The sequence below is a fragment of the Hylobates moloch genome, unplaced genomic scaffold (assembly GCF_009828535.3).
Source record: "Hylobates moloch isolate HMO894 unplaced genomic scaffold, HMol_V3 SCAFFOLD_7, whole genome shotgun sequence".
NCBI lineage: Eukaryota > Metazoa > Chordata > Mammalia > Primates > Hylobatidae > Hylobates > Hylobates moloch.
Genome location: NW_026652282.1, coordinates 27,759,859 through 27,786,682, shown reverse-complemented (window position 1 = coordinate 27,786,682; position 26,824 = coordinate 27,759,859). Strand labels below are relative to the sequence as shown.

At 38.2% G+C, this 26,824-nt stretch overlaps 1 protein-coding gene across 1 annotated transcript in view; it reads left to right on the top strand.

Moving 5' to 3' along the window:
* DMD (dystrophin) overlaps nt 1-19,601 on the top strand; it is a 2,251,240-nt gene extending 2,231,639 nt beyond the window's left edge. The window contains exons 77-79 of the mRNA XM_032756167.2: nt 4,909-5,001; nt 12,342-12,373; nt 16,978-19,601. Coding sequence (XP_032612058.2) covers nt 4,909-5,001; nt 12,342-12,373; nt 16,978-16,989 — 137 coding nt within the window. The 3' untranslated portion in view covers nt 16,990-19,601. The remainder of the gene's footprint in view (nt 1-4,908; nt 5,002-12,341; nt 12,374-16,977) is intronic.
* Nucleotides 19,602-26,824: the final 7,223 nt, after the last annotated feature.

The following is a 26,824-nucleotide window of genomic DNA, read 5'->3' as shown; positions in this document are numbered from 1 at the left end:
GTGGAAATCACCTTGGAGTAGAGTCAAGTTTAAGTGTTAAAGAATTGCCATCAACTATGTTGAAAATCCCCCAAACATTAGCAGTATGCTATTTAAGCAGGCAATGAATCCGTGAAGTAGGGATAAGGGCTGTGCAAGTCTCTAGTGTGCAATTGGAACTCAATAAGTATTTTCTTGTTGAATAAGTGAAAAAAGTGAAAAGGTGTTTTTGTTTTGTTTTTGGTGATGAGGGGCTTGTGATGACAGGTATTATTGTTAGAGTCAGAAATATTTTGAGGTTGCCTATAAATATGGTTTGGCTCTGTGTTCCCACCTAAATCTCATCTCGAATTGTAATCCCCACGTGTCAGGGGAGGGATCTGATGGGAGGTGATTGGATCATGAAGAAGTTTTCCCCCATGCTGTTCTCATGAAAGTGAGTGAGTTCTCAGGAGAGCTGACGGTTTTAAAAGTGTGTGGCACTTCCCCCTTCTCTCTCTCTCTCTCTCTCTCTCTCTCCTGCTGCCATGTAAGAGGTGCCTTGCTTCCCCTTTGCCTTCCACCATGATTCTAAACTTATAATCATGAGGCCTCCTGAGGCCTCCTCAGCCATCTGGAACTGTGAGTCAATTAAACCTCTTTCCTTTGTAAATTACCCAGTCTCAGGTAGTATCTCTATAGCAGTGTGAAAATAGATTAATACACCTATTATGTTGTAGCTACATAGTGTATGATTAGACAAACCATAAATATTATATCTGGCTTGTTTGATGCCCATAATAGTGTATCAGTCAGCTGTTGCTGCATAACAAATAACCACAAAATTCTCAAGTTGCATATTTCTCGTTCATGCATCTGTTGTTTGGCTGAACTTTTTGCTGGCACTCAGCTGGACTTGACACCAAGTTGTGGTTTGGGTTCAGGTCTGTTCAACATGTCTCTCATCCTTCTTGGGCTAGCAAGCTACCTGGGCCATATGCTTCTTGTGCACATAAACACAAGAGGGCAACCCCAACCATTCAAAGACATTCTAAGCCTCTACTTTTGTCATGCCTGCATACATTCCATTTTCCAAAGCAGGTTATGTGGCCAAATCCAAATTCCCAGGCCAGGGAAGTACAGTTTTCCCAGCTCTTGTTCACTCTGCTTTATCTACATTAGACTTCTTGCTGTACTTGAGCAAGCCAGTCACACTCTCCTCTCAGAGTCTTTGCATTTGCCAATCCTTCTGTCTGGAGCACTTTTCCCTCAAATACTTGTGCAACTCATACCCTCCAGTTCTTAAAGCTTTTGCTCAACTGCATCTCATCAATGAAGACTTCCAAGACTCCACTTTCTGATGACTCTATTGTCCCTTGCTAGCCCTCTCCTCAGAGTGTTCATCACCACTCAACATACCTATATAGTTTACTTATTTACTTGTTAAGCCTGTGTGCCTCCATAAGAATGCGAGTTTCACAGACAGAGTGTGTGAGTGGGGTTTGTTTGCTTATTGCTATATCTTCAGTGAACAATATGCCAGGCACTGTTCAACCATTTGAACAGTGCCTGGCATATACAGTTGGATTTTTAATAAATATTTGAATAAATAAATGAATCTTACTGTTTTTAAACTTTTGTGGTTTTTAAAAGGCATTTTAAAAATCTGGGTTAGTATCAAATATCACAATGGTATTACTTTAACTTCAGGTTTCATTTAGCTGTTTTAACTTTTACAATATATTCTGACACACAAAATATTAGGCATTAAGCATTTTTCAGTGAGTTGATTCACTTCTACTCATGCACATATGTGATATCTGATTTCGATTCTTAAAAAGAGATGAGCCCGGGCGTGGTGGCTCACGCCTGTAATCCCAGCATTTTGGGAGGCCGAGGCAAGCAGATTACAAGGTCAGGAGATTGAGACTATCCTGGCTAACACGGTGAAACCCTGTCTCTACTAAAAAATATAAAAAATTAGCCAGGCGTGGTGGCACGTGCCTGTAGTCCCAGCTACTCAGGAGGCTGAGGCAGGAGAATTGCTTGAACCCAGGAGGCAGAGGTTGCAGCTGGCCGAGATTCCACCACTGCACTCCAGCCTGGGTGACAGAGCAAGACTCCATCTCAAAAAAAAAAAGAAAAAAGCAATGAGTTAAAACCATCTTGAGAAATCATGAAAATATTGAGAAAGGAAGAAAACAAGATTATACTCTACTTGTTTTTATACTACCTAGAATGTAATAGGCACTCAAAAAAATGTCTGAATGGATACAATTATCACTGCTATAAAAGTTTTCCATTAAAGCAAATAAGCCAATTTTACATTTGTATTATACTTGGACACTCATATTAAAGACTCACAGAGAGTTTATCTGGAAAGATAAACTTGGCTGACATCATTAGGTTTATACTTTATAATTTGATCTTTGAAATAATTCAGGAACAGGAATGCCAGTCACTTCATTGAACTGTACCTGAATTTTAACACAGTACAATTCAGTTCCTAGAGCTCCAATATGATGTAATTAAACTGTCAGAAATATTAACATCGATGTTCATGAGCGTCGTTCATGATGTTCTCTTGGTTCTGATTTATTCGGTAAGGCATACTGTCAGTCACTAAAGTGGACTTACTGCCATTAAAAATGCCTCGTGTTTCCCAGTTCAGCAAAAATTTGCATCAGTAATGGAACAGAGAGATGTAATCAGTCAGCCCTGCAGTTGTCAGGATCTTGATCCTCTTGGTAGTATTTCATTCATTTCATCTTCACCAGATAATGGTAGTTTAAAACCGCAAGAAAAATGAAACTAAAAATACTGAATTTCACTTCTTTTTCTAAAGTTATAAACTTAAGCAAATAGTGCATGTGTGTGAGGGGGGAGGAAGAGACAGAGAAAGAGTTTGTAACTATTCCTTTTCTGCTTTGTGACCTTAATTCTTCAGCACCCATTTCCTGTACTTAATATTGCAAAGAGGTTTCCTGTGGTATGTTACCAGGAGACTCACGTAGTCTGAGGCTTTTTATCGACCTTACGTTCTTATCCCTCCATTCTAATAAAAATATGAAGCCTCACATCCACCTAGGATATGATTTTGTCTTAATGATTAGCATTGGCAATGATTCTTTTAGCTTCTGCTGTTAAAAAAAAAAACAAGGAATAAATGCAGGATTATAATCATACATGAAAATCCAAGTGGCATAGACCAAAGGAAATGAGAAGCATATTTAAGTCATTTAGTCACTGGCTTCCGAAGCAGTTCCAAGTCAGATGTAAACCTGAGGTTGTCTCTAAGCAAGTTCATTATGGTAGACTTGCTAAAGCAAGGTCTTGTTTCAGATGGAAGTGACAATGTGCAAAACAAACAGAGCTTGAATAGAAGTTATTTTCACTATTGGAAGGTTGTATATTATGAAAAATTAGTTTCAAAGGACCTTTAGAGTTTAATTTTGTTTGCACCTAAGAAATTTCCCTTTTACTTGCAAATGCTGTTTGAAGTGTATTTCTTTAACACATGAACAAACAATAGAGACACAGATCCACAAAATCTACAAGATTTCCATTCCCAGTGAATATCATCCATCCATAGGTTTCTTTGCTTCCAGATCATTCTTCTCTCCTCACATAAACAGTCTAAATTTTTGTAATGTCTTCTTTATAAAACCCAAAACATAATTATGATCAAGTAGTCCCAAGTAACAAAGAGGAAAGGACCATAACTCTCCAATATATGCCATATCTACAGTTTTTAGAATATTCATATCTCATTACCTATATAGGACACATACTATTTTTATTTCTATTACATTGGAGTTTAAAGGTACTTGAGTTTCATTTGTATTTTTGGTTAAATGTCAAAAGAAAGAGTGAAAAAAAGACCTCAGTGTCTCAACTCCCTTCTTACCTTCATGAAGTGACTGCAAAGCGTTCAATTCTTACTCTTCTGTGTTGGGGAGTGTGCAGTAATACTTACTACATAGAACAAAGTTTCACATTTGTTAATGGGGCATCAAAGAGAGTTTGTCAGTTTTACCTTTTTAAATTGACTTGTTTTTACTTCTTTTTAATTTTTAAATTTATTTTTTGTTTTTTTTTTTTTTTTAATAGAGACAGGGTCTCACTATGTTGCCCAAGCTACTCTCATATTCCTGGCAATAAACAAACAATCCTCCCACCTCGGCTTCCCAAAGGGCTGGGATTACAGGCATGAGCAACTGCACCCAGCCTGTTTTTTACTGAAGTATAATATTTGTACATATTTATGGAGTGCATGTGATATTTTGTTGCATACACAGAATGTGTAATGATCAAGTGAGGGTATTTAGAGTATTCATTATCTCATGTATTTATCATTTCTATGTGCGGGGCACATTTCAAGTAATTCTTCTAGTCAACTTTTAAAAAGATACACAGTAGGCCAGGCGTGGTGGCTCACGCCTGTAATCCCAGCACTTTGGGAGGCTGAGGTGGGCGGATCATGAGGTCAGGAGTTCGAGACCAGCCTGGCCAATATGGTGAAACCCTGTCTCTACTAAAAATACAAAAATTAGCTGGACACGGTGGCGCATGCCTGTAGTCCCAGCTACTTGGGAGGCTGAGGCAGAAGAATTGTTTGAACCTGGGAGGTGGAGGTTGCAGTGAGCCAAGATTGTGCCACTGCACTCCAGCCTGAGTGACAGAGCAAGACTCCATCTCAAAAAAGAAAAAAAAAAGATATACAGGTTTTTTTTTTTTTCTCCAAGGGTAATGATATAGATAAACTACTGTATGGAATTCTTCTTCCCTTTAAAGAATTACTTCCTCATTGTTAAGCTTGAGGGGTTTTTTTTTGTTATTTATGAGCAAGTGAAATGAATTTATAATGGTGTTAAAAATGTAATCATGGCCCTTTTCTTTAATATCTGTTTTGTTTAAATGTAATTTTCCATTATTTGTTTTTGCTTTAAGGTGAGGAAGATCTTCTCAGTCCTCCCCAGGACACAAGCACAGGGTTAGAGGAGGTGATGGAGCAACTCAACAACTCCTTCCCTAGTTCAAGAGGTAAGCTCCAATACCTAGAAGGGACTCAGATTTGCTGAGATCAGGCCACTCGCTTCCCTACCCAACTGGTGTGTGTATTTTCCATATGGAAGCCAACACGCGGTATCAGAATGGCGATTTGGGTCCATGGTGAAAAGATTTGATTTTTAAGTGTGAATTTGTGGTTTAGAGTATTCTGAATTCAAATACCTGTAAGGTCAACATGTTTCCAGAAATAAGAATACCACCTTCTTACTTGCTTCACACATGAGTCTGAAGAGTTAATTATGAGGTGCCCTTTAATGAAGAGCAATTATTATGTGACTTTTACAGATGAGGAAATTAATGCCCTGATAGTGCCTTTGCCAGGGACATATGGCTACTACGTGCTACAGCAAGGCCTAGAACATGCCTACTGATCGGTAGTGGTAGAGATTCTGACTTGCCATCTGATGCCCTTTATATTTAAAAATTGTATCTTACTCCATCATTTAAATATAGGGACAATTAAATCTTCATAGAGTAGTTGGTTATTATTTTTTACTTCGATAGAGGGAATAACAGGCTTAGCAAAGAAAGACATTAATATTTTTCTTTTTGTTCATCACTTTGGCCTTGCGTATTTTACCCCCATACAAAAACAGCATTTTACCCCGCAGAATTTTCCCACCGGCTTGCATGAGCTTCAGATGTCTTGCTTCATCCAAGATGATATTTTGCTGCTACTGTTCGTTTCTGGGGGCATTTATTTGGTTTATTGCCCTCACATAAAACAAAGTCACTCTCTTGCCTTCCTTCAACGAATAAAAAGGATGATGGCAGTCACCTGTGATCAAATAGAAGAAAAGCCTAGAGAAACAAAAGGGAGAAAACACAAGGCTTTGTGGCCAGTGATTGGCACCTCTAATGGGTAGCCTGGGAGGGACGGGCAGCAGGAAATCTGGGCTGTTTGTTCCTCTCCATAAGGGCAATGAGGAGGGTGTATTGAGTAGTGTGTTTTTCCTATCTTTTTGTTCAGTGTCAGTTAACAATGGCCATTTCCTAGCTATTTGATGTGCAAGTAAACGTTATGCAGTGCACATTAAAAGCAATAATGTTCTGGTAGAGCGTTGCTAAGGAACCGTCAGGGGAAGCTAATTTTAAATGTCTGCACCAGCCATCTTTTCACTGCTGAGCGCCACTGATGTGTTGATTTTAACAGATAAAAATCTTATCTGTCTTCCACCCACCTCCACATCCCCCACCGCCACCCGCATCCCCATCCTGACTATCTTAGGTATCTCCTTCTTCTAGATGTCATAATTCACAATGAGAAGATCATACACAGGGGCTTGACAGAATCAAGTGCTTTCACGTTTCTCCTCATTACTTTGTCCTGCCTGCTTTTACTAGCACCTACTATGTACCAGTGGAGGTAGTAGGGATGGAAAGAAGAAATGACAAGTTCCTTGCCTTCAAGGTACTTATGGTCAATTGCAGATACAGAACTCCAAAGAAATTCAAATCACAATACAATCATTGATTACTGTATGATCCTGGCCCCTTGAACTGGTAGGGTGCTTACCTGCTCTGGAAAGTTAGTGGGTGGCTGCCCTGTTGGCACCGTGGGCATTTCTTCCGCATCTAAACAAGAGGTTAGCAGAGAAGAAGCTACAGCAAGGCTCATGACTGCTTCTTCATAGGCAGCCTTGACTTCCTAGACTCCTTTTTGTACCTGAGTCTCTGGTCCACCCTAATTAGCTGTAAGGTGAAATCCTTTGCACCATCTCCCTGCGTCCCGCTTTGAGAGTCCTTAAAGCTAGATACCACATGGGTGTAGAAGCTTCCTGGAAGACAAGAAATATACCTCCTCTGATAATGGTATTTAGCAGTCAGTATCTCTGATGTTGATTTACTTACTTGTATGGAAACTTGGGAAATTCAATTTAGGCCACCTGGATAGTGTTTACTAAATTAGTGCTTACGGAAGAATTTCAGGCCTTAAGTGCTGATTTAAGTTCTCAAATGTGGGATAAGGAAGCCTTGTCCGATACCAATTCCATTAACTGAAGTTCCTGCTTACTCAGTGGTACCTTTGTGGCCTGAGAAAATTAATTCACATTCTTAAAAAAACAAAACAATTAAATACACAAAAAACACAAGAGAGTAGCTAAGGTATTGGAAAATCTGGCCGATCATTCTGTAATACCATGATCTTGGCATTTCCTCACGTTTTGCTACTTTCAGCTAACTCAGGCTTTCTTACAGGCCTTTTTCTCCCCAAATTCAAGTGGATAAAAAGTTTCGTTATTGTAAAAATTAGGCTAATTATTGATGCACTCAAAAAAGTGGTTTTTGGATGCTGTATTTCCAACTAAAAGCACTTTTTAAATTTTGAAAAATGGCATATGTGTGTGTACACACACATATACCGTCAAGTTTGGCGGGAACATCTTACCAGTTGGTAGATGTGTTCAGCTGATATTAAGAAGAAATTCTTGAGAATCTTAACATCTTGGGATTACAAAGTCTCTCAAATGGAAGAGCCTTGACAGGTCATTTTAACACTTTTGACATCCAGGACAGTGATTTTTGACTCTGTTTTGACGGTTATCCATATCAGAGAAACATTTTACATCACAAACTGGGGTAAAGATATAAAATAAATTATACGTGTGTTTATGTACACACATGTATATATACACCCACCATATGTACACACACACATTTACAGTCGCATATGCATACAAAGATCAGAAACAAAAGTTTCCTCAAGTGATGCCTTCCATACTACATACAATGCATGCTGCTTTTCTGTTTTATTTATTTAAAAACAAAATGCTGGTTGCAACCCACTAAATGGATTTTCTGAACCAGTGGTTTAAAAATACTAATCTATGTGATCTCAGTTTTTCTTGCCTGGTTGAATTATCTTTCAAAAAAATTTAAATTTTGAGATTTTTGCCATGGAAGTTTCTGCCAAGACGTTGCTAATGTCTCAGAGACCTTTATAGTTTTATTCTAACACTACCATCCATGTTCTCATGGTTGTGTTACAGAAAACAAAGTTCATGGTTGCTACAGCTGTTTTGGACAGCTGTTTGAGTAACTCAAAACAGATGTGAGAGCCAGAGGTCTAACCTGCTAGTTAATTGCCCACAGAGGAAAAGCCGTTTTTAAAAAACTTATGCTTTTCATAAATATAAAGTATATAGATAGGCAAGCTATTGTGTACCTCAAATTTACAACTTTTCTGTTGCCCCTTGCCACAGAGTTGGTCCTGAAGGTGTCAGCTAACCTTTATCTTTTATTTTCACAAAGAGTACCTGGAAGCCAAGAAAAGTCAAGTGCCTTGTTTATGGCCATTCAGCAAGTTAAGTTAGCCTTCTAATCTTATCTTAATGGCTTTGCTAAACTGTTATCAAAATTAATAAATGAGTGGCATGCTTCTCCATTTAGTGATAAACGGATGGCCAACACTATCCTGCATAATAGGCGATATAAGCAGGAGCATATTCAAGATATGAATGTGTGAACATTCAGCTTTGTGATTATATCTTTCTGGCTGGTCTCTAGATATACTTAGTTGTTCACACACACTTGGATTTGAGTGGCTTAATGTATATCTAAACACTGAATATTAGCCAATTTCTATGCAATCTCTTCCTTTGTAAGTATATGTGTAGAAATTGAATTCTAGTGTAATAGGTCATTATCTACTTTACTATAAGGTACTTTCTAAAGCTCTGCCATTCTATAGGAAAACTACATAGGTAGAATAAACAAATGTAATTTAAAAAATAACCCTATTAAGTGATTTGTCCATAAGTCTCTGATCATTTAGCAGACTAACAAAGATATTTTTATATGTATGTGCATTGATGAAAGAAATGCTCTCCTAGTCAGTAGTATGGTATTAGGCTCTCTAAAATGTGGTAGCACTTTATATAGATGAATGAATAATAGGAGCCAAGATAAGCTCTTAATGCAGTAAAACAATCCAGAAAGCAGTTAGCAGTGCTACTATTTCTGCTGCCTGTACAATCTCTTGCCTACTGACCTGTGCCACATTATTTTTATCTCCACCAGCCCATGCCATCCTCTTTTTTTCATACCATCCCCTCTCAAATAAGCCCGCATACATTCTATCAAATACCCCTAAATTACCAACCCAACAGCTTTGTAAAACCTGCCATCTTTTAAAATTAAAATCTTATTCTGTGGTTCTTTTATGGAAGAGCAACATAAAGAACAAAGGCAGATAGAAATATGGTGTGCCCTTTTTCAGGCACCATTCTGTTCCTATATGCTCCCACAAAGGATTTGAGCAGTTATCCCTTTAATCCAGGACTAGCAAACTACATACAGCCCATATGCCAAATCTGGCCCACTACCTGTTTTTATAAAGTTTTATTGGAACACAGCCATACCCATTCATTTACATGTTGCCTGTAGTTGCTTTCTCATTACCAGGGCAGAGTAGTTGCAGCAGTGTTGAATAGTTGGTACAGAGATGGTGGGCTTGCAAAGCCTGAAATATTTACTATCTGGCCCTTTATGGGGAAAATTTGCCAATCCCTGCTTTACACTATTATTTTGTTGTCCATTCTGACTCATTACATGTGTAGAGTCACAGCCTTCTGTGCTGATCAGCTTTCAGCTGAACAAGATTATTGAGCTGAAATTGAATTGATTTATAGATTTATATTCATGTTCACCAAAGAGCCTGCAAAGTGTGGCCATTTGAATTTTTTTGACTTATAAAATAACAGAAATCCTAAAAAGGGACTCATTCTTCCTTAAGTATTTTACACAGTCAGTGAATTAATATAAAAGAGGCTAAAAGCACCCAGAAACAAACAGTACTGTCCTGCAATTCCAACTCTAAAATAATGAATTACAATCAATAATGTCAAGTTTATACTGCCCGAGGAAATTAGACTTCTCTAGACCTGACCAAGCCCTTTATTTAGACTCAGGACAGCCCCAGCACACTTCCCTTTTGTCTTGATTCATTTCCTGACAACACATCACATTGCCAGATGGACACTGTAACTGAAGGTCTACGGAAACTCATTTCAAAAAAAAAAAAATGTTTATAAAATAAAACTTTTATCTGAAACTTTATCGGTCAAGAACTTTTAAAAATGTTGTAATCAAGTATAGCCTCTGTTTTGTTAGTGTAGAACTAGTCCTTATACAGTAGAAAATATCATTTGTTTTTAACTTTTTCTAAAGTGAAAAAAAGGACCTTCCTTTTGTAATGTGTTAATGAGTACATGGGGACCCAAGTGATGAGGGAGGATTTTAGAAGAGATTAGAGTTAGCTTGGCTCTGGGAGGTCCATTTTCATAAAATATGGTTTCTGAAGAAGGAGCTGGAACATAACACAAGTCATTTGCTGCTACATATTAAGCAATAATCAATTGATAACTGAGTTCTGAATATGGCTTAGTGTAGAATTACTAAAGATACGTAACATTAAGCATTCTAAGAATCATCATTACATTCTGAAGTACATAACCATAATTACATTCTAAATCACATGGCTTTCTAACAACACTGTCCTTCCTAAAGAAGAGCTCAAGTTTCAAAAGTAGACCAAAGTTACATGCCAAAACAAGTTACCCACCTTTGGCATCCAAACTAAAGTGTGCCAGTGAAGGGCAAGTTACTTATAACACAGAAGGACTCTTGGTCATGACCCAACTACTACTTTACCAATTCACTTCAGCCAGTATGTATCAAATACCAAAAGTGTCTATGTACAGCACAGGGCATTGGGGATAGAGAGGTAGATGAGCAACATGTGGACCCCGTCCTCAAGAGGCGTATAGTCTTACAGGGGAAGAGAATTAATTCTGCCACCAGACAGTATTATGAAACATAAAGATACTTTTTTAAAAAAACCTTGCTAAAGGAATCAAAAAGAAGGGGTGAGTAATTCATACTGGGATTTCAGCCATCAAGGACAGAATGATGTTCTCCTCCCCAAATGATGGGAACATCATTTGGTATGGATCTCCCACTAGTGACCCCCACAGCTGAGGAGCTAGTACCCATTTTTTCTCCCTCTTTTCCCTGCCTTGAGGAGCATCATAAATACCTGGCCCTTATGTGGTCAAGCTGAAAATCTGATACTCCTAAGAAATCGCTGAGTCATGCAGGAAATTAAGGGAGAGAGGGAGAAAGGGAGGGAAGAAGGAGAAGGAGAGAGGAAAGAAAAACTTGGACACTATCTTTAAAGGTATACTAGAAGTTCTGAACCCTAACCTTGAGTTTTGAAAGGTTTCTATTGGTGTCATAGCTCCATACTTCTTCATTCCAGACTAGTAGTAGTTCTCAAATTGTTTCAGGGAGTTTTTAGTCTTCTTGGAGCCACTGAGAATGATGGGTGGAGGGGGATGGGAGATGCTGTACAGGATCTCTCACAGCTCTGCTTTGAACTGCTCCAAATATTGGAATTCCATATAAGATTGTTTTAGGAGATGTCCAATTGCTACAGTTGAAACCGTTTGAAAACCAAGATTTTAAAGGAAATTGCATGCCCAAGACATGCTGTTGACATGTATGGTCAGAGGTCCCTACTTTTCTGTCCAATTATGACTTACCATAGAACACTTTCTCATCAGAGTCTACTTTTGAAATACAAATAAATGCATACAGATGTAGGAATCTATGAATCAAGGCCAGTGAGTCTTTAGCCATTGCATCTTAAGGCTCCTGATACTTGCTGAATTGAGGAGGAAGCTGAAAGCTCATTCCTGGATCTGGCTCTGTGGCTTGCCCATTAGTGGGACTTAACCTCTTCCCCTCATCTGTTCTTTCTATTTTCTCAAATGCCTCCAATTTCATCATGGAAATGCTCAGCTTCTATCAGATAGAACAAAACAAATTCTCCCAAGAGGATGGAGTCCAGCCTCTATGTCGGGTTCTACCTTGCATTTGATGTGCAGACTTTGGGCACACAGAGTCAACTACCGTTTATGTTTCAATGTGCTGATTGTCAAGAGTGAAGAGATTCTGAGATTTTTTTTAACATTAAGTTTGAGTTGTCCTTGAAAACAATGCCCAATTTGTCAGATTTCTATTCTGTGCCAGTTTTCATCCAGTTTAATGCGTGAACTCTATGGATTTTACAAATGACGTCTTCTGGATCATGTTATCTGTTTACACTGATCTTAAGTGTATGTAAAGGTTATTTGACCAGATGTGTCTTTTGGGTTTTTTGTTTCTGTTTTTTTTTTTTTCCAGCAGAGAATAAATGGTCATCTCAACATTTGTTTGGTAAAAGAAGCAAATTGGTATGATAATTGTATATTTATGCATGTTTTTTTTCCTCTTTCTGATATCTCTGCCTCTTCCTCTCTCTATTATTAAAGGAAGAAATACCCCTGGAAAGCCAATGAGAGAGGTTAGTGAGATTCAGGCTCACGGCCATGGCTTCTGTCTGTCTCATCCTGCTTTTTATGTTTGGCGTTTGTGTAAGAATTGTGTGTGTGCACGCGCATGTGTGTATTACACATTGTGTCATCATGTAAGGATGGTAGCCACCTCTCCACTTGCAGCTCATGAGGAACATTCCTCAAATGTTCATTGCCGTTGTCATCACCATGACGACAAGACTGGGGTTGGGGTAGCAAGAATCTCTTTAAAATGGCAATCCTTTGTAGTCCCTAGGTTGGAATCCTGCCGTTCATCATCTGTTGCCATTTGCAACACAAACAAAATCTTCAAAATAAATTTAGCCTTGAACATAACTGATGAGTCATAAAGCTTTCTTCCACTTCCAGGACCTTAGCATTTTCTGCCAGCGCCCTTAGTTTTTATTCTTCTGGGATGACTTCATTTTGCTTTTGTTTCCTTTTTTCTTGGTTCCTACGCTCTTTCTTTCCCATTTTAGCGAACATTTTTTGAGCACTTACTGTGTGCCAAGCATTGTTCTCAGCACTTGCCATCTTTTTCATCATGTCATCTTCATGACAAACCTGTGAGGTAGGTACTCTTATTAACCCCGTTTTACAGATAAGGAGACTGAGTCAATGAGAGAGTAAGCAGTGTGTCCCAGGTGACAAAGCCAGGATTTGGATCCAGGCAGTCTGGCTCCAGACCCACACTCTTAACTCTCATTTGAAAGGCTTAGGTCATCTCAGCGTACCCTTCAGAAGATGATCTTTTTTATTTGGTATTTGAGGCAACACAGAACAATAACCAATTCGATTAAAAAATTAAACATTGGAGTTTTGAGAGTTTTTTAAAATGCCTATTTATGGGTTGAAAGGGATAGGGTGCAGTCTTATCACTGAATGTGGTTTCAGGTTTTACAGTGAAAGATGCTTCTTACTCCTAGTCCACCAGGAATATTGTCTGAATATTGAATTACCTAATTAAGTGACTGCTGGATGACAAAGTGTTAACTGACAGCCCAAGTTAAATCAAGGTTGTCTCTACCAAGAATTTAATCTGAAGGAGGAGAGAAGGAAAGCTCTCCCATGGGATGACAGTGTTCTGGGAGACAGGCTGGATGGGTGGAGAGTCCTTCTTAAACGAGAAGATTCTGGACTCCTTAGCAACAGGATGGACTGGAGCGACCACTGATTCATTTAAACACAGGAATCGTAAGGAAAACTCTGCCAACACTGTGCCGTACAAGTCTAATCAATTTAATGATCCTTCAGTGTGTCTGTGCCAGTGCCTCCTTCCAAGGCTTTGGGCAGTGGGGCTAGGGAGGGAATGGTAGGCTGGGAGGAGAAATTGAGGAAACCTGACTTGGTGAAGCATTGAATGCTCCTGACAGACAGTTTGCCTGGTTCATGTACTTCGTATGTGAGACTTCTTGGGTTCATTCTTATGGTAAGTGCCCCCTAAAATTTATTCATCTTAACTTTTTGTAGAAAAATGCACCATAATTTTGACCACCTTAAACATGTTTCACTCACAAATGAATTTCAGAAAAGGCTAGCACACGTAACTGAAGTCTGTACTGCAGACTTGACTACCTGAGGTGTATGGTGTTCAGACAAGTTTCCAGAAGCAGAAGCCAAAGAATCAAAACAATAATGACCTTTTTTAATGCTATGAAAATATCCCAAATATACAGTAAACCAGATTTTTTTTCAGAGATTAAATTATAGCGAAGAAAAGATAAGCAAATTTCACTGTAGTATTCTGGCTTTGCTTTGGACAATTGAATGCTAACAATTTATTTGGGAAGTGTATTTTTAAAAAATAGAGCACCAGATTGCTATTGAGGTCTTGGATCTTTGCCAGAAAGTCTCAATTCCAATCACTGTGGAAAACAATTCCCTCAGGCAGTGGTGGCGTGTGAGACTAAATGTGTTGCAGTTAGCGCCAACTTGAAAAACATACAACTGCCCTAATGTTCAAGGCATAGTGCCTTTGTGTTCAAAATGGATTAAATTAATACTTTCTATAGACAGACATAGTTTTCTGTCACCTTGTGCCTGAAGGTGATTGCAAATGCCTGAATCCTGGCTGCTTTTCAGTACCTGAAGTATGAGATGGTAATTTTGACTTTAGAAAAATCTGTCAGGTAAAATTAATGACCTCCCGAAAGCTCTGCCTTACACACATGGAAAATAGAACTAGGATACAAATCTACTTTCTATATTCATGTCACAGTGCAGTCTTACCCCTCCAATGGATTAAAGTATGATTCTGACTGACTCTTTTTTCTGGATCTAATGAAAAACTCCATGGAAAAAAATTAGAATTAGTCTGGTAAAGCAGGTATTTAGTGAAGTAACCAAAGACATAATATAGATGATGAGGTGATGCTAAAAGTTCTTTATTTTTATAGCACAAAGATGGCCACAAGGTCATTTGTGAAAATGTAGCAGTTTAAACCGGTTAAAGGCCACCCAACTTTTTGTGGGAGTGTGCATGGCACATTAAGAATAATGAACCTCTGTTTTCCCTGGCAAATTTTTAAACAGCAGATACCCCTAGAACTTACGCTTCTTGAGAGACTCAAGAATTCTTCTTCCAGTTAGTAACTGAACACCATTTCAAGGTGGCTATGTAATTCATAAATGCATTTACTTGTTATATTTTGAACTGCCATCTACATCCTCTAGCACACAGCCTAAAAAGACACTTTTTGATTATCGATAAGCTGACAGGAAAAAATGAGTTTTCCCCCCTTTTTTGTTGATGTTTTGTAATACGTTTTCTAGCTACTAGGTGGACAATATACTATAGTCACATGTGGGTCATGAGAAATACTTCGAATTACATTCAGGCATCAGGTTGTAAAGGTCCTGGACTTTGTTTTTACTGATTTTGTTAATGACCATAAAGATTGCTAGTAATTAAAAATTTGCAGTTATTCCATCTATTTTCAATTTATGCATGAATAATTATGCAGATTTCCCAGGGTTGCTGGACAGTCAAAAATAGATACAGGGGAAGCCCTGCAGCTTGATAGCAGCAGTTAGTTAGTTAGTTATATATTCGTATTCTGAGCTCTAAGGAGCAGCAAAGGCCCCCCTGTGTCGTCTTCCTGTGGTTTTTATGGCACAGAAAGCCAAAAATGATTTCAGTTCAAATGATTTCAGTTCTTCACTGAGGGCTGCCAAACTATTGGCCTACTTTATGAATAGTGCATATGCTTTGTTAAAAAATTTTTATACTTGCAGTCTCAACCAAAATCCAAAGTGATTTTCTAAAATATAATAGTCCATGAAATTCTTTGCACTAATAAAGCACAAAAAGATATACAAACTTGGTCACCTTAATAGAAATGCCTGAATGACATTAAACTTTTAATAAGTCTTCAATTGATCTGGTGCCATCACTGTTTAAGTGCCTGCCCATGAATCCTCTTCAGAGCCTCCCATATTTTGTAGAGAAGCTATGTCTCTTGAAATATTAAAACAAAATACTCTCCCTAGTCTGTCTATAATTTTTATTGGGATTTTAACAATTATTATGGGAATCTGTAACGTTGATACATGGCAAGGTAGTAATAGCCTAGTAAAGCATGTCAGTTCCAAAGGCAATACTTGAAGAGTGGAAGGATTTACCAATGTGCAATAATTAAAATTAGCCATATAAAACTATGGGACATAGATGAAAAGGCAAGCCATAAAGTATGTCTCAGATTATCTTTCTTACTCTAAATCTGAATTTTTCTACAAAGTACCCAGGGACATTGTGCTGTTCTTTTTCTCCATGCTGGGAGATTCGTGCTAGGTCATGCTGCATTATTATTAAAAGGCTATTGTGATAGTTAACCCTCATTTAGGAGGAGATCTAAGATGGATTCACAGAATACCCAAATGCATACAGTATATGTGGGTCACCTTATAATTATAATTAGGGTCTACAGTAATTTGGAATGGAAAGCAATTTTTATTCTGAGGTTTCCTAATTCAAATGTTAATAGTGCACCAAAAGGTCAATTCAAGAGTTTATTTTTCAACCCAAGTAAAAGCAGAGAGAAAATAGCCACCTCCACCATAGCCTCAGAAGCAAGCCAACAAACAGCCTGAAACAGCTTTGAAATGAAAATCTGGTGTGGTGGTGATGGTGGCAGTGGTTGGGTGGTGGTAGTTGTAAGGGTGATGATGGTGGTCCGATAGTAAAAAATGTTTGTTAGTACAAGTAGAGAGTAAGTAATCACTCATAGCCAAGGTGGAAAAGATGTATCCCATCATGGAATGTTCCTGTTCTGATAGAAATCTTGTGCTTATCTATGGAATTCTTTTGATATATATTTACATTGGGAACATGAGTGTAGCTTGACATTTTTCCATTTAAACACCAGTAGCCTGATGATGCAACATTAAGCTGATACTAACAACGTGTAATGGCTTCATTAACAAGGCTTTGCTTCTTCCTGGAAACTGGTGAAAATCAAACCTTGTTGTGTATACCCTCGATGCAGCTTCTGTGTTGTCTTCACCCAGAAATGGGGAATGAGTTCCCAAATGGCAAAGAAACAGAGTGATGCTATCTGCACCTTTTGTAAAGTCTGTCTGTCTCTTTGTTTTCCAGGACACAATGTAGGAAGTCTTTTCCACATGGCAGATGATTTGGGCAGAGCGATGGAGTCCTTAGTATCAGTCATGACAGATGAAGAAGGAGCAGAATAAATGTTTTACAACTCCTGATTCCCGCATGGTTTTTATAATATTCATACAACAAAGAGGATTAGACAGTAAGAGTTTACAAGAAATAAATCTATATTTTTGTGAAGGGTAGTGGTACTATACTGTAGATTTCAGTAGTTTCTAAGTCTGTTATTGTTTTGTTAACAATGGCAGGTTTTACACGTCTATGCAATTGTACAAAAAAGTTATAAGAAAACTACATGTAAAATCTTGATAGCTAAATAACTTGCCATTTCTTTATATGGAACGCATTTTGGGTTGTTTAAAAATTTATAACAGTTACAAAGAAAGATTGTAAACTAAAGTGTGCTTTATAAAAAAAAGTTGTTTATAAAAACCCCTAAAAACAAACACACACACACACATACATACACACACACACACGTATACACACAACTTTGAGGCAGCGCATTGTTTTGCATCCTTTCGGTGTGATATCCATATGAAATTCATGGCTTTTTCTTTTTTTGCATATTAAAGATAGGACTTCCTCTACCACCACCAAATGACTACTTCACACTGCTGCTCATTTGAGAATTGTCAACTGAGTGGGGCAGGCTGTGAGTTTCCATTTTATATATCTATATGTCTATAAGTATATAAATACTATAGTTATATAGATAAATAGATACAAATTTCTATAGACTTTTTCCATTTTTTAAATGTTCATGTCACTTCCTAATAGAAAGAAATTACTTCTAGTCATCCAGGCTTACCTGCTTGGTCTAGAATGGATTTTCCCCGGAGCCGGAAGCCAGGAGGAAGCTACCACTGTAAAACATTGTCTACAGCTCCAGATAGTTCTCATTTTAAACGTTCCACTGACAACTAAAAAGTATTGAATTTTTTTAAAGGGAACATGTGAATGAATACACAGGACTTATTATATCAGAGTAATCAGTTGGTTGATTGATTGACTGATTGATATATTCCGCTTCCTGCTGCTAGCAATGCCACGATTTAGATTTAATGATGCTTCAGTGGAAATCAGAAGGTATTCTGACCTTCTGAGTATCAGAAGGTATTTTTAACTAACTCCCAAGCAGTAGCAGGACGATGATAGGGCAGGAGGGCTATGGATTCCCAGCCCATCCCTGTGAAGGAGTAGGCCACTCTTTAAGTGAAGGATTGGATACGTGTTCATAATACATAAAGTTCTCTATAATTACAACTAAATTAAATTATTATGCCCTCTTCTCACACTCAAAAGGAAGTGGGTGGTTTTGTTTTTGTTGCTGTTTTTTAGATTTATTTTCCCATGCGGGATGAGTTTTTAAATGCCATAAGACATAATTTAAAATAAACTTTGGGAAAAGGTGCAAGACAGTAGCCCCATCACATTTGTGATACTGACAAGTATCAACCCAGAAGCCCATGAACTGTGTTTCCCTCCTTTGCATTTCTCTGCGAGTTAATTCCACACAGGTTTGTAGGTAAGAAGGCAAATTGATTCAAATGTTACAAAACTAAAAAAGCTACTCCAAACCTTTCTTGGTGGATTAGACAGGTTAAATATATAAACAAACAAAAATTGCTCAAAAAGAGGAGAAAAGCTCAAGAGGAAAAGCTAAGGACTGGTAGGAAAAAGCTTTACTCTTTCATGCCATTTTATTCCTCTTTGATTTTTTAAATCATTCATTCAATAGACATCACCGTGTGACCTATAATTTTGCAAATCTGTTACCTCTGACATCAAGTGTAATTAGCTTTTGCAGAGTGGGTTTTGTCCATTATTTTATTAATAATAATTAATTAACATCAAACATGGCTTCTCATGCTATTTCTACCTCACTTTGGTTTTGGGGTGTTCCTGATAATTGCGCACACCTGAGTTCACAGCTTCACCACTCGTCTATTGCGTTATTTTCTTTTTCCTTTATAATTTTCAAAAGAAAACCCAAAGCTCTAAGGTAACAAATTACCAAATCACATGACGATTTGGTTTTTGTCTTGCATTTTTTCCTTTATGTGACGCTGGACCTTTTCTTTACCCAAGGATTTTTAAAACTAAGATTTAAAATAAGGGGTTACTTTACATCCTACTAAGAAGTTTAAGTTTCATTCTAAAATCAGAGGTAAATAGAGTGCATAATTTTTAATCTTTTTGTTTTTTCTTTTAGACATTAGTTCTGGAGTGAGTCTGTCGTAATATTTGAACAAAAATTGAGAGCTTTATTGCTGCATTTTAAGCATAATTTGGACATTATTTCGTGTTGTGTTCTTTATAACCACCAAGTATTAAACTGTAAATCATAATCAATGTAACTGAAGCATAAACATCACATGGCATGTTTTGTCATTGTTTTCAGGTACTGAGTTCTTACTTGAGTATCATAATATATTGTGTTTTAACACCAACACTGTAACATTTACTAATTATTTTTTTAAACTTCAGTTTTACTGCATTTTCACAACATATCAGACTTCACCAAATATATGCCTTACTATTGTATTATAGTACTGCTTTACTGTGTATCTCAATAAAGCACGCAGTTATGTTACAAAAAAGTATTGACTGGACTGCAGCGCTTTGTTTTTAATTTAGTTGTTATTTACTTTCTAAATAGGTAATACATGCATATGAGTAAAAAACTATAATCTAGAAAGACGGTGAAAAGACTCCCAACTACCCCTTCCCCCATATCATCCTCATCGCCCTATGAGTAGACAGACATTATTAATTTCTTATTTAGTCTTCCAGAGTGTCTTTATTAATTATTATATAAGCAATTTAAATATATATGTTCCTATTTTTTTCCTATTATTTATTTATTTCACAGGATATAGCATTCTCTGCACCCAGTTATGCACCTTGCTTGTTTGTTTAAATTTCAATATGGACTCAAGAAATCTTTTCATTTAAATATATAAAATGCTTTATCATTCTTTTTTATAGCTGTATAATATTTCATTATATGTTCATAGGATATTTTATTTAAGCAGTTCCCTTTGGTGGGATATGTAGTCTGTTGTCAGTCTTTTGCTATAACAAACAATATTGCACATTTCTCATTACATCATTTCATTTGTGCACAAATATATCTGTGGGATACTTCCTAGAAATGAGATTGCTGGGTCAAAGGGGGTAAGCACTTGTAGATTGAGAGATGATACATTTTGTGCAGTGATTGATTGATAGTCATAGTGTTTGTTTTTTTGTTTTAATAATGACAAGTATATTAATTAAGTCAGTTTGCAGTTCATACTTTGCTTCTCAAGAGAATTTCGTATCACTTCTATTCTTGTTAATGTCACCAGACCTAAGAGGATGCATGAGTAGTAAGAGACACCTCAAATGATGTCTCAGAACTGGTTCTGGGGAAGACTCCCTTACCACAGTCAACCACCACCATGGGGAGACCCTCTCCTTTGCCCCTGCCCTGCTCTGTTTCTTGCCCTAGCTGCAAAGGAGGCTGAGAAAGTGGGTAGCAATGTCAGCACTTCTTAGGGAGAGGCTATCCTTACCTATTCCCAAGGTTCATGGATGGGGGGGGGGTTCCCCCAACAGTGTTCAGATGCTGGTGAGCCAAAGGAATAACATAAGTGCACTAGGTGCAGCCTACCCTAGTGATTTTGGAAATAATTAATAGGAGATGATCCATCTCATTAGAAATGATGTTAGTAGATGTGGCATCTCTGCTGTGAATCACTCGCTAATTTTTTGAAAGTAGGGTGATGATGCTCACCTAAGTGACTACCACATTGAAACACTGCCCTTGACGTCCACATATACCAAGAAAAATTTTCATCCTATTTAAATAAACAAATCATTTATCCTTCCCACCATTACCCGAACCTACCTTTGTTTGAAACACCCAGACTGGCTGTTTTGGTGACACTTAAGGAGGTAACTGAGGACTCTTCAATACTTCACCACATCTAAGACAACTGTGTGTGGATGACTCTGAGGAGGGCATTTGGTTTTCCATTCCATACTTGGCACACACTAGAAGAGACAGAATTAATTCAGTTAAAAATTAAAATGGACTGAGCTGGCACAGATTATGCACCGGCAAGCAAAATGTGTGTTTGGGAGAAAGCACCAAGACTAATGGATGTGTTCTGTAGAGCTGCGATGGGATTTCCCTGAATTGGTAATGCTCTAATGGTGGAATGAATACAAAGGCAGGCACTGGCACACTTGCAAAGACTTTGCCTTCAAATTAAGTGTAGGAAGGACACAAATCAAATTCTTTCCCACAGTAGCAAAGCCATTGGAGTAGGAACTATAAACATGTTCTTCAGTGCCCCTTGCACGCCAGTGTACTGTGATCTCATGGACTTAATTGACAACACGAGAGTGGCAGCGTGCCTAACATTCCATAATAAACAATATTGTGTTAATGTGTAAAGTTTGGGGATGTTTGAGAGTAGCTTTTGTGTGCAGAAAAGGTTATCTACAGTAACTTGAGGTTTAAATGTTACATGTACATACATATGTATGTACATGTGTGTATTTTATATACATTCAGGATTTTAGCTCTTCTATAACTTTATTTTGAAATAATTCAAACGAAAAACTGAAACAAAAGAAAAATGGCAAGAACAGTACAAAGAAAGAACCCACATATACCCTTTACCCAGGTTAATGAATTGTTTACATTTTGCTTCATTTACTTTATTGTTCTTTCAATGAATAGATTGATAGTTTTTCCTGAGCCATTTTAAGGATAAGTTGTAGACATCATGCCTCCTTACATTTAAATACATCATGTACATTTCCTAATATCTAGGACATTCTCTTGTATAACCATAGTACAATTATCAAAATAATTATATATAGCTATCATCTCCTCCACAGTCCATATTCAACCAAATATTGTCAATTGTGCCGATGATGTCTTTTATCATTATATATATTTCCCTAGTCTGGACTCTTAATTCATGATTTCATGACATTTAGTTGTCACATCTCTTTCATCACCTTTGATCCGGAACAGTGTCTCTGCCTTTCTCTGTCTTCCAAGACCTTGACATTTTTAAGAGTACAAGACAGTTACTTTGTAGGATGTGCATCAATTTGGGTTTGTCTGATGTATTCTAACCATGGTTTAGATTCAGGATATGCATTTTTGTCAGGAATACTGCACAAACAATGACGTGTCCTCAGCATGTGATACCAGGAGGCATATTCCCATTCTTGGTGCTGTTAACACTGATCATTTGGTAAAGGTGGTATCTGCCAGGTTTCTCCACTTGGTATAATTTTAAAACCTAATTTTTCATAAATCTTTAGGTTCAACTTAGAAATTTTATTTTTAGATATATAAATGTAGACAATTTGTATGAAGTAAGAATAGTCACTTTTAGCGAGCAGACTTAGCCATGTTGAGTAGTCTGAATTTTTTCGTTCTAAGCTGTATTTATACACTTAATGTGCTTTATTTTCAAGCCTATCTAATATCTCACAAGGAAGACCAATGCCAACCAACAGCACCTCCACCATACCTAACTCACATATATCAAGACAAATTAAACATACAAATATAGTGAATCTCAAGTCCTCTGAAACATTCCAATAGCATATACTGTATGAGCTGAGTCCAACTTTTTTTATCCATTTTGAAATCACATGTGTAAAATTACACATTTTACCCTGGAACCTAAGACTTATCATCTCTCCAATTTGCTAATATGTCAAATTGCCACAAACATCTTAAGCACTTTAAACAAACACAGATTATGCCTAAATTCAACATAAAAGTGTTAAAACCAAGGGTTAGGTTTACTCCACCATCTCTTTGTTTCATTTTAAAACTTCCTAGGCTTTCAAGACTTATTTGATAAGGTGTGTATTAAAATGTGACCCAGGAGTGCTAAAGTCTTTGAATCTCACAGTTTTGAGGGTGGTCACATAAGGTCTGTAGCCTTCAGCCGCCTGTGGTTAATCAAGGATGCCCTTCAATTGATAATAAATTTATCTGTGTGCCACAACGTGAAAACATTTGGGAAACTCTGCACTAAGAGAATACTTTTATCATCACAACAAGAGTTGAGGTTACTGGCTCAACAATTCCTATCCATACTAAAATTAAGCATCCTGGGCATGTTGACAATTTTTATCAGCCAAAAATTTGTGACTGGACTGAGAACTCTTTTGATGCCACAGAAGGATAAGCACTCAATCCCTTTTTAAAGTCAATATGACAATTGGGGGACTCCAAGCCTGTACTTTCCAGATACGATTGATTTCACACCCTGTGTTCCTGGGTTCGATTTCCCCCTTTATACCTGTGTGGGTAGCTGCAAGCCCCTATATTAAGACTCCCCTAAGTCCTAGTTTGCCTGCTTCATTCATAGCTACATCTGTTGTCTTGACATCATTATCAATAGCACCCTTTCACTCTCAAAAATACCCTCGTTAGTAGGCACCTAAGGTCTTTCAAACACACTTTCTCAATAGAAGTGTTGTTGGTATTTGGGTTGGGACAATTCTTCATTATGCACAACTGTCCCTCACTTTGTAGTTCTCTCAGTCACTGTGATGACAAACCTGCCTCAATACATTTCCAAATGCCTCCTAGGGAAGCAGTAAATTGCTGATTCTCTTTACTGCCTGAATACAGGCTGTGTTCTTTTCATACTCTCCCTAACTGGCAAGCTCCAGCTCTTAGAGATATTTTAATGGCATTAGTTCTTGCATACTTTTCCTATTTTGTCCAGCCCTCCAGTCACTTCTCTAAAGTAATTTAATGATACTACCCTAGCTGAAAACATTGACCATCGGCTAAAAGCCAGCAAATAAAGAAGTATTTTTCGACAGTAGAGAAAGAAGCCATCCCCATTCATTTGCATTCATTTAAATGTAACATCTGGACTCTTGGTGCATTTTGAGCTTGTAGATACACCCCAGCCACATCCCCTCTTGTCTTCGGAGACAGTGCATCCATACCCTCACTTCTGGGACTATCAGCTGCTGATGGCTCACAGCTGTGTCCCTCTCGGACACCGAACTGTCAGGACAGAGAACTGCCTTGTCCAAGGAACACCACCTGTCACGGGGAAATCGCCTGGGCCAATACTGGCTGATGTAGAGAAACAAAAACCCAGTCCCCTTGCCTCAATTTGGGACAATTCTGAAGGGCCATCCCAGCTCTGGAGCACTGCCTGGAATCCACCAAGGCCTTAGTTGTAATCACTCCACAGTTCAGCTTCTCCTCTGCCCCTCCTGCCTTCTCACTTTCTTCAGGTGTCTCTGTTATGAGCACCCCTGCCCCCAGTAAACCTTCTGCAGAGAGTACTCCATCTCAAAGGCTGCTTCGAGGGAGTCCGGTCTAAAACATTGCCGTTTGTTTCACTGAGAAAGACAGCTGTGAAACAAAAGAGTAACCTAAGTCATTCTACCTCTCCATCCTGCTGCTTACTACAGCTAGACTGCCCCTTCCAACTGCTTGGACCCGTGAGCCTAGACTTCTTCACTCACTGCTGCATTGTTTTTAAAATAAAACCAAAAAAAAGATATACAATATTTTACATCATTATGGGGCTACATGTGAGATTTTGTTATATGCATAGAATGTGTAATAATCAAGTCAGGGTATTTGGTGTGTCCATAACCTTAAGTTAATCATTGATATGTGTTGGGAACATTTTAAGTTCTCACTTAGCTACTTTTAAATATACAATACATTGTTGCTAAAAGTTGGTCTGCTTTAAAAAAAAATTTAGAGACGAAGTCTCACTATGTTGCCCAGGCTGAACTCAAACTCCTGGGTTCAAGGGATCCTCCCATTCTCCTGCCTCAGCCTCCTGAGTAGCTGAGCCACGCCCAGCTCACTGCGGCACTCTTATTCTTCAAGGTTTCGTGGCAACAGTCACGTTCCACACATCAGCACCCTTTCTTTCCTCCATCCTAAGTCAAAACAGCCTGCTCCTCCAAAGTTTACTCACTCATGGTTGCCTCCACCAAAATGCTTATGTGTAATGTTCATGTGTATGTGCTTACATTTTTTACAGTCTATTCCCCGACCTGTTAACATTGGTATGCCCTAAGGCTCAGTTCTTGGACCTCTTTTCATTTATGTTTACACTTGCCACCTTGGTAGTCTCATTCGGTCTCAGGGCTACAGATACCTTCTACATGATGATGACTCCACGGTTTGTATCTCTAACCAGAACTTCGCCCATGAACTCCCAACTTGTAGATCCAGCAGCTTCCTCAACAGCTCCACTTAAAGGTCTAATAGTCTTCTCTAACTTGTCATATCTAAGAGCAAGCTCCTGATCAACCCACTGCCACCACTTCCCATCACTATCTAAAATAGTCTCTCCCCAAGCCGTTCATGGCAAGCCTATCCTTCCAGTTGCTCAGGTCAAAAACCTTAAATACTCTTGACTCCTTTTCTTTTGCACCCACAACCATCGCATCAGCAAATTCAACTGGCCCACCCTTTAAAACAGATTAGAACCTGGCCACTTGTCCTCATCTCTACTTTCACTGCACTGGTCCGAGATATCATAATCACTGTGCTGCCAAATCATCACAATAGCATTTAGCTGGCCTCCCAACTTCTACCCTTTCTTCCTTCAGTCTATCCTCAACACAGCAGCCTTATTATGTTAAGGCATAATAAGGTCTTGTCACTCGTTGGCTTAAAATCAACCAATGGCTTCCCATCCCAAAATAAAAGCCAAAGTTCTTCTAGAGTTTGAGGGGTTCCTACACGATCTGACCCATACCTCTCTGTCTTCCTCCTTGCTACCCTTCCTCTCCTTCACTCTGCTCCATCCATGTACCTGACGCTTTATTGTTTCTCTAACACACCAGCCAGTTCTGACCTCAAAGCCTTCATGCTTGCTGTTTTTTTCCACTCAGCATGCTCTACCCTAGCTGCCTGTTTCGTTGGCTTCCTCATTTCCTTGAAGTCTTTACTCAAAACACCTTCTCGGTCAGACCTCTCCTAGCCAGTATTTAGAACTGCAACTCCCAACACTACCTTTCCCTGTCCCAGCTCTGTTATTCTACACCACATTTATTACCAGCTGGCATACAATGATTCTTTACTTGTATATTTTGTGTATTATCTGTCTCCTCTAACTAGAATGTAAAGTTAGGGAGGGTAGGGATTTGGGTCAGCCTGCTCACTATATTATAGTCCAGAGCACCTAGGACTCCTGGCACAAAGGATGTTTTCAGAGTGAATGGCTGAACTAGGGAGGAGACAATAACGTACACAGGAAAAGTGACACTTGGGGATTTCATATTCTAACTTTTCTTTCCTAGGCATTAGTCATGTTCTTTTTATGGGTGGTGTTCAGAACTCCGGGATGAATAAGACAGCTCAGGGACATTCCAGCAGAGAGTCAGAGATATGGCTGTTTAAGAAATAAGACCCTAAAATAAATAAATAAGAGAACTGAAATTTCATATACAAGGGGAAAAAATAAAACTGTGAGGTGATTTAACATCTTACATTGAAGGTGATGACCAGTTGTTCTCCATTTCTTCTGAGGAGAGAATCAAAGAAAAGGAGTTTAAAGCATAGCTTGAAGAATTTGGGATGCTATACAAGAAAGAATTCAATAACAACCACCCTGGCTAAATTCTGAATGCAGTGGATTCATCTTCCTCTGGAAGCTTTTATAGAAGGACAGATTCCCCTTCAAGTCTGGTCCTATATGATAGTAATGTGGGCAAGGTAAAAGCTAAAACAAGAATGTAAAATGGCTTCATTACCAACCTTTCCTTCCTCTGATCTTTTTTTTTTTTTTTTTTTTTTTTTTTTTTTTTT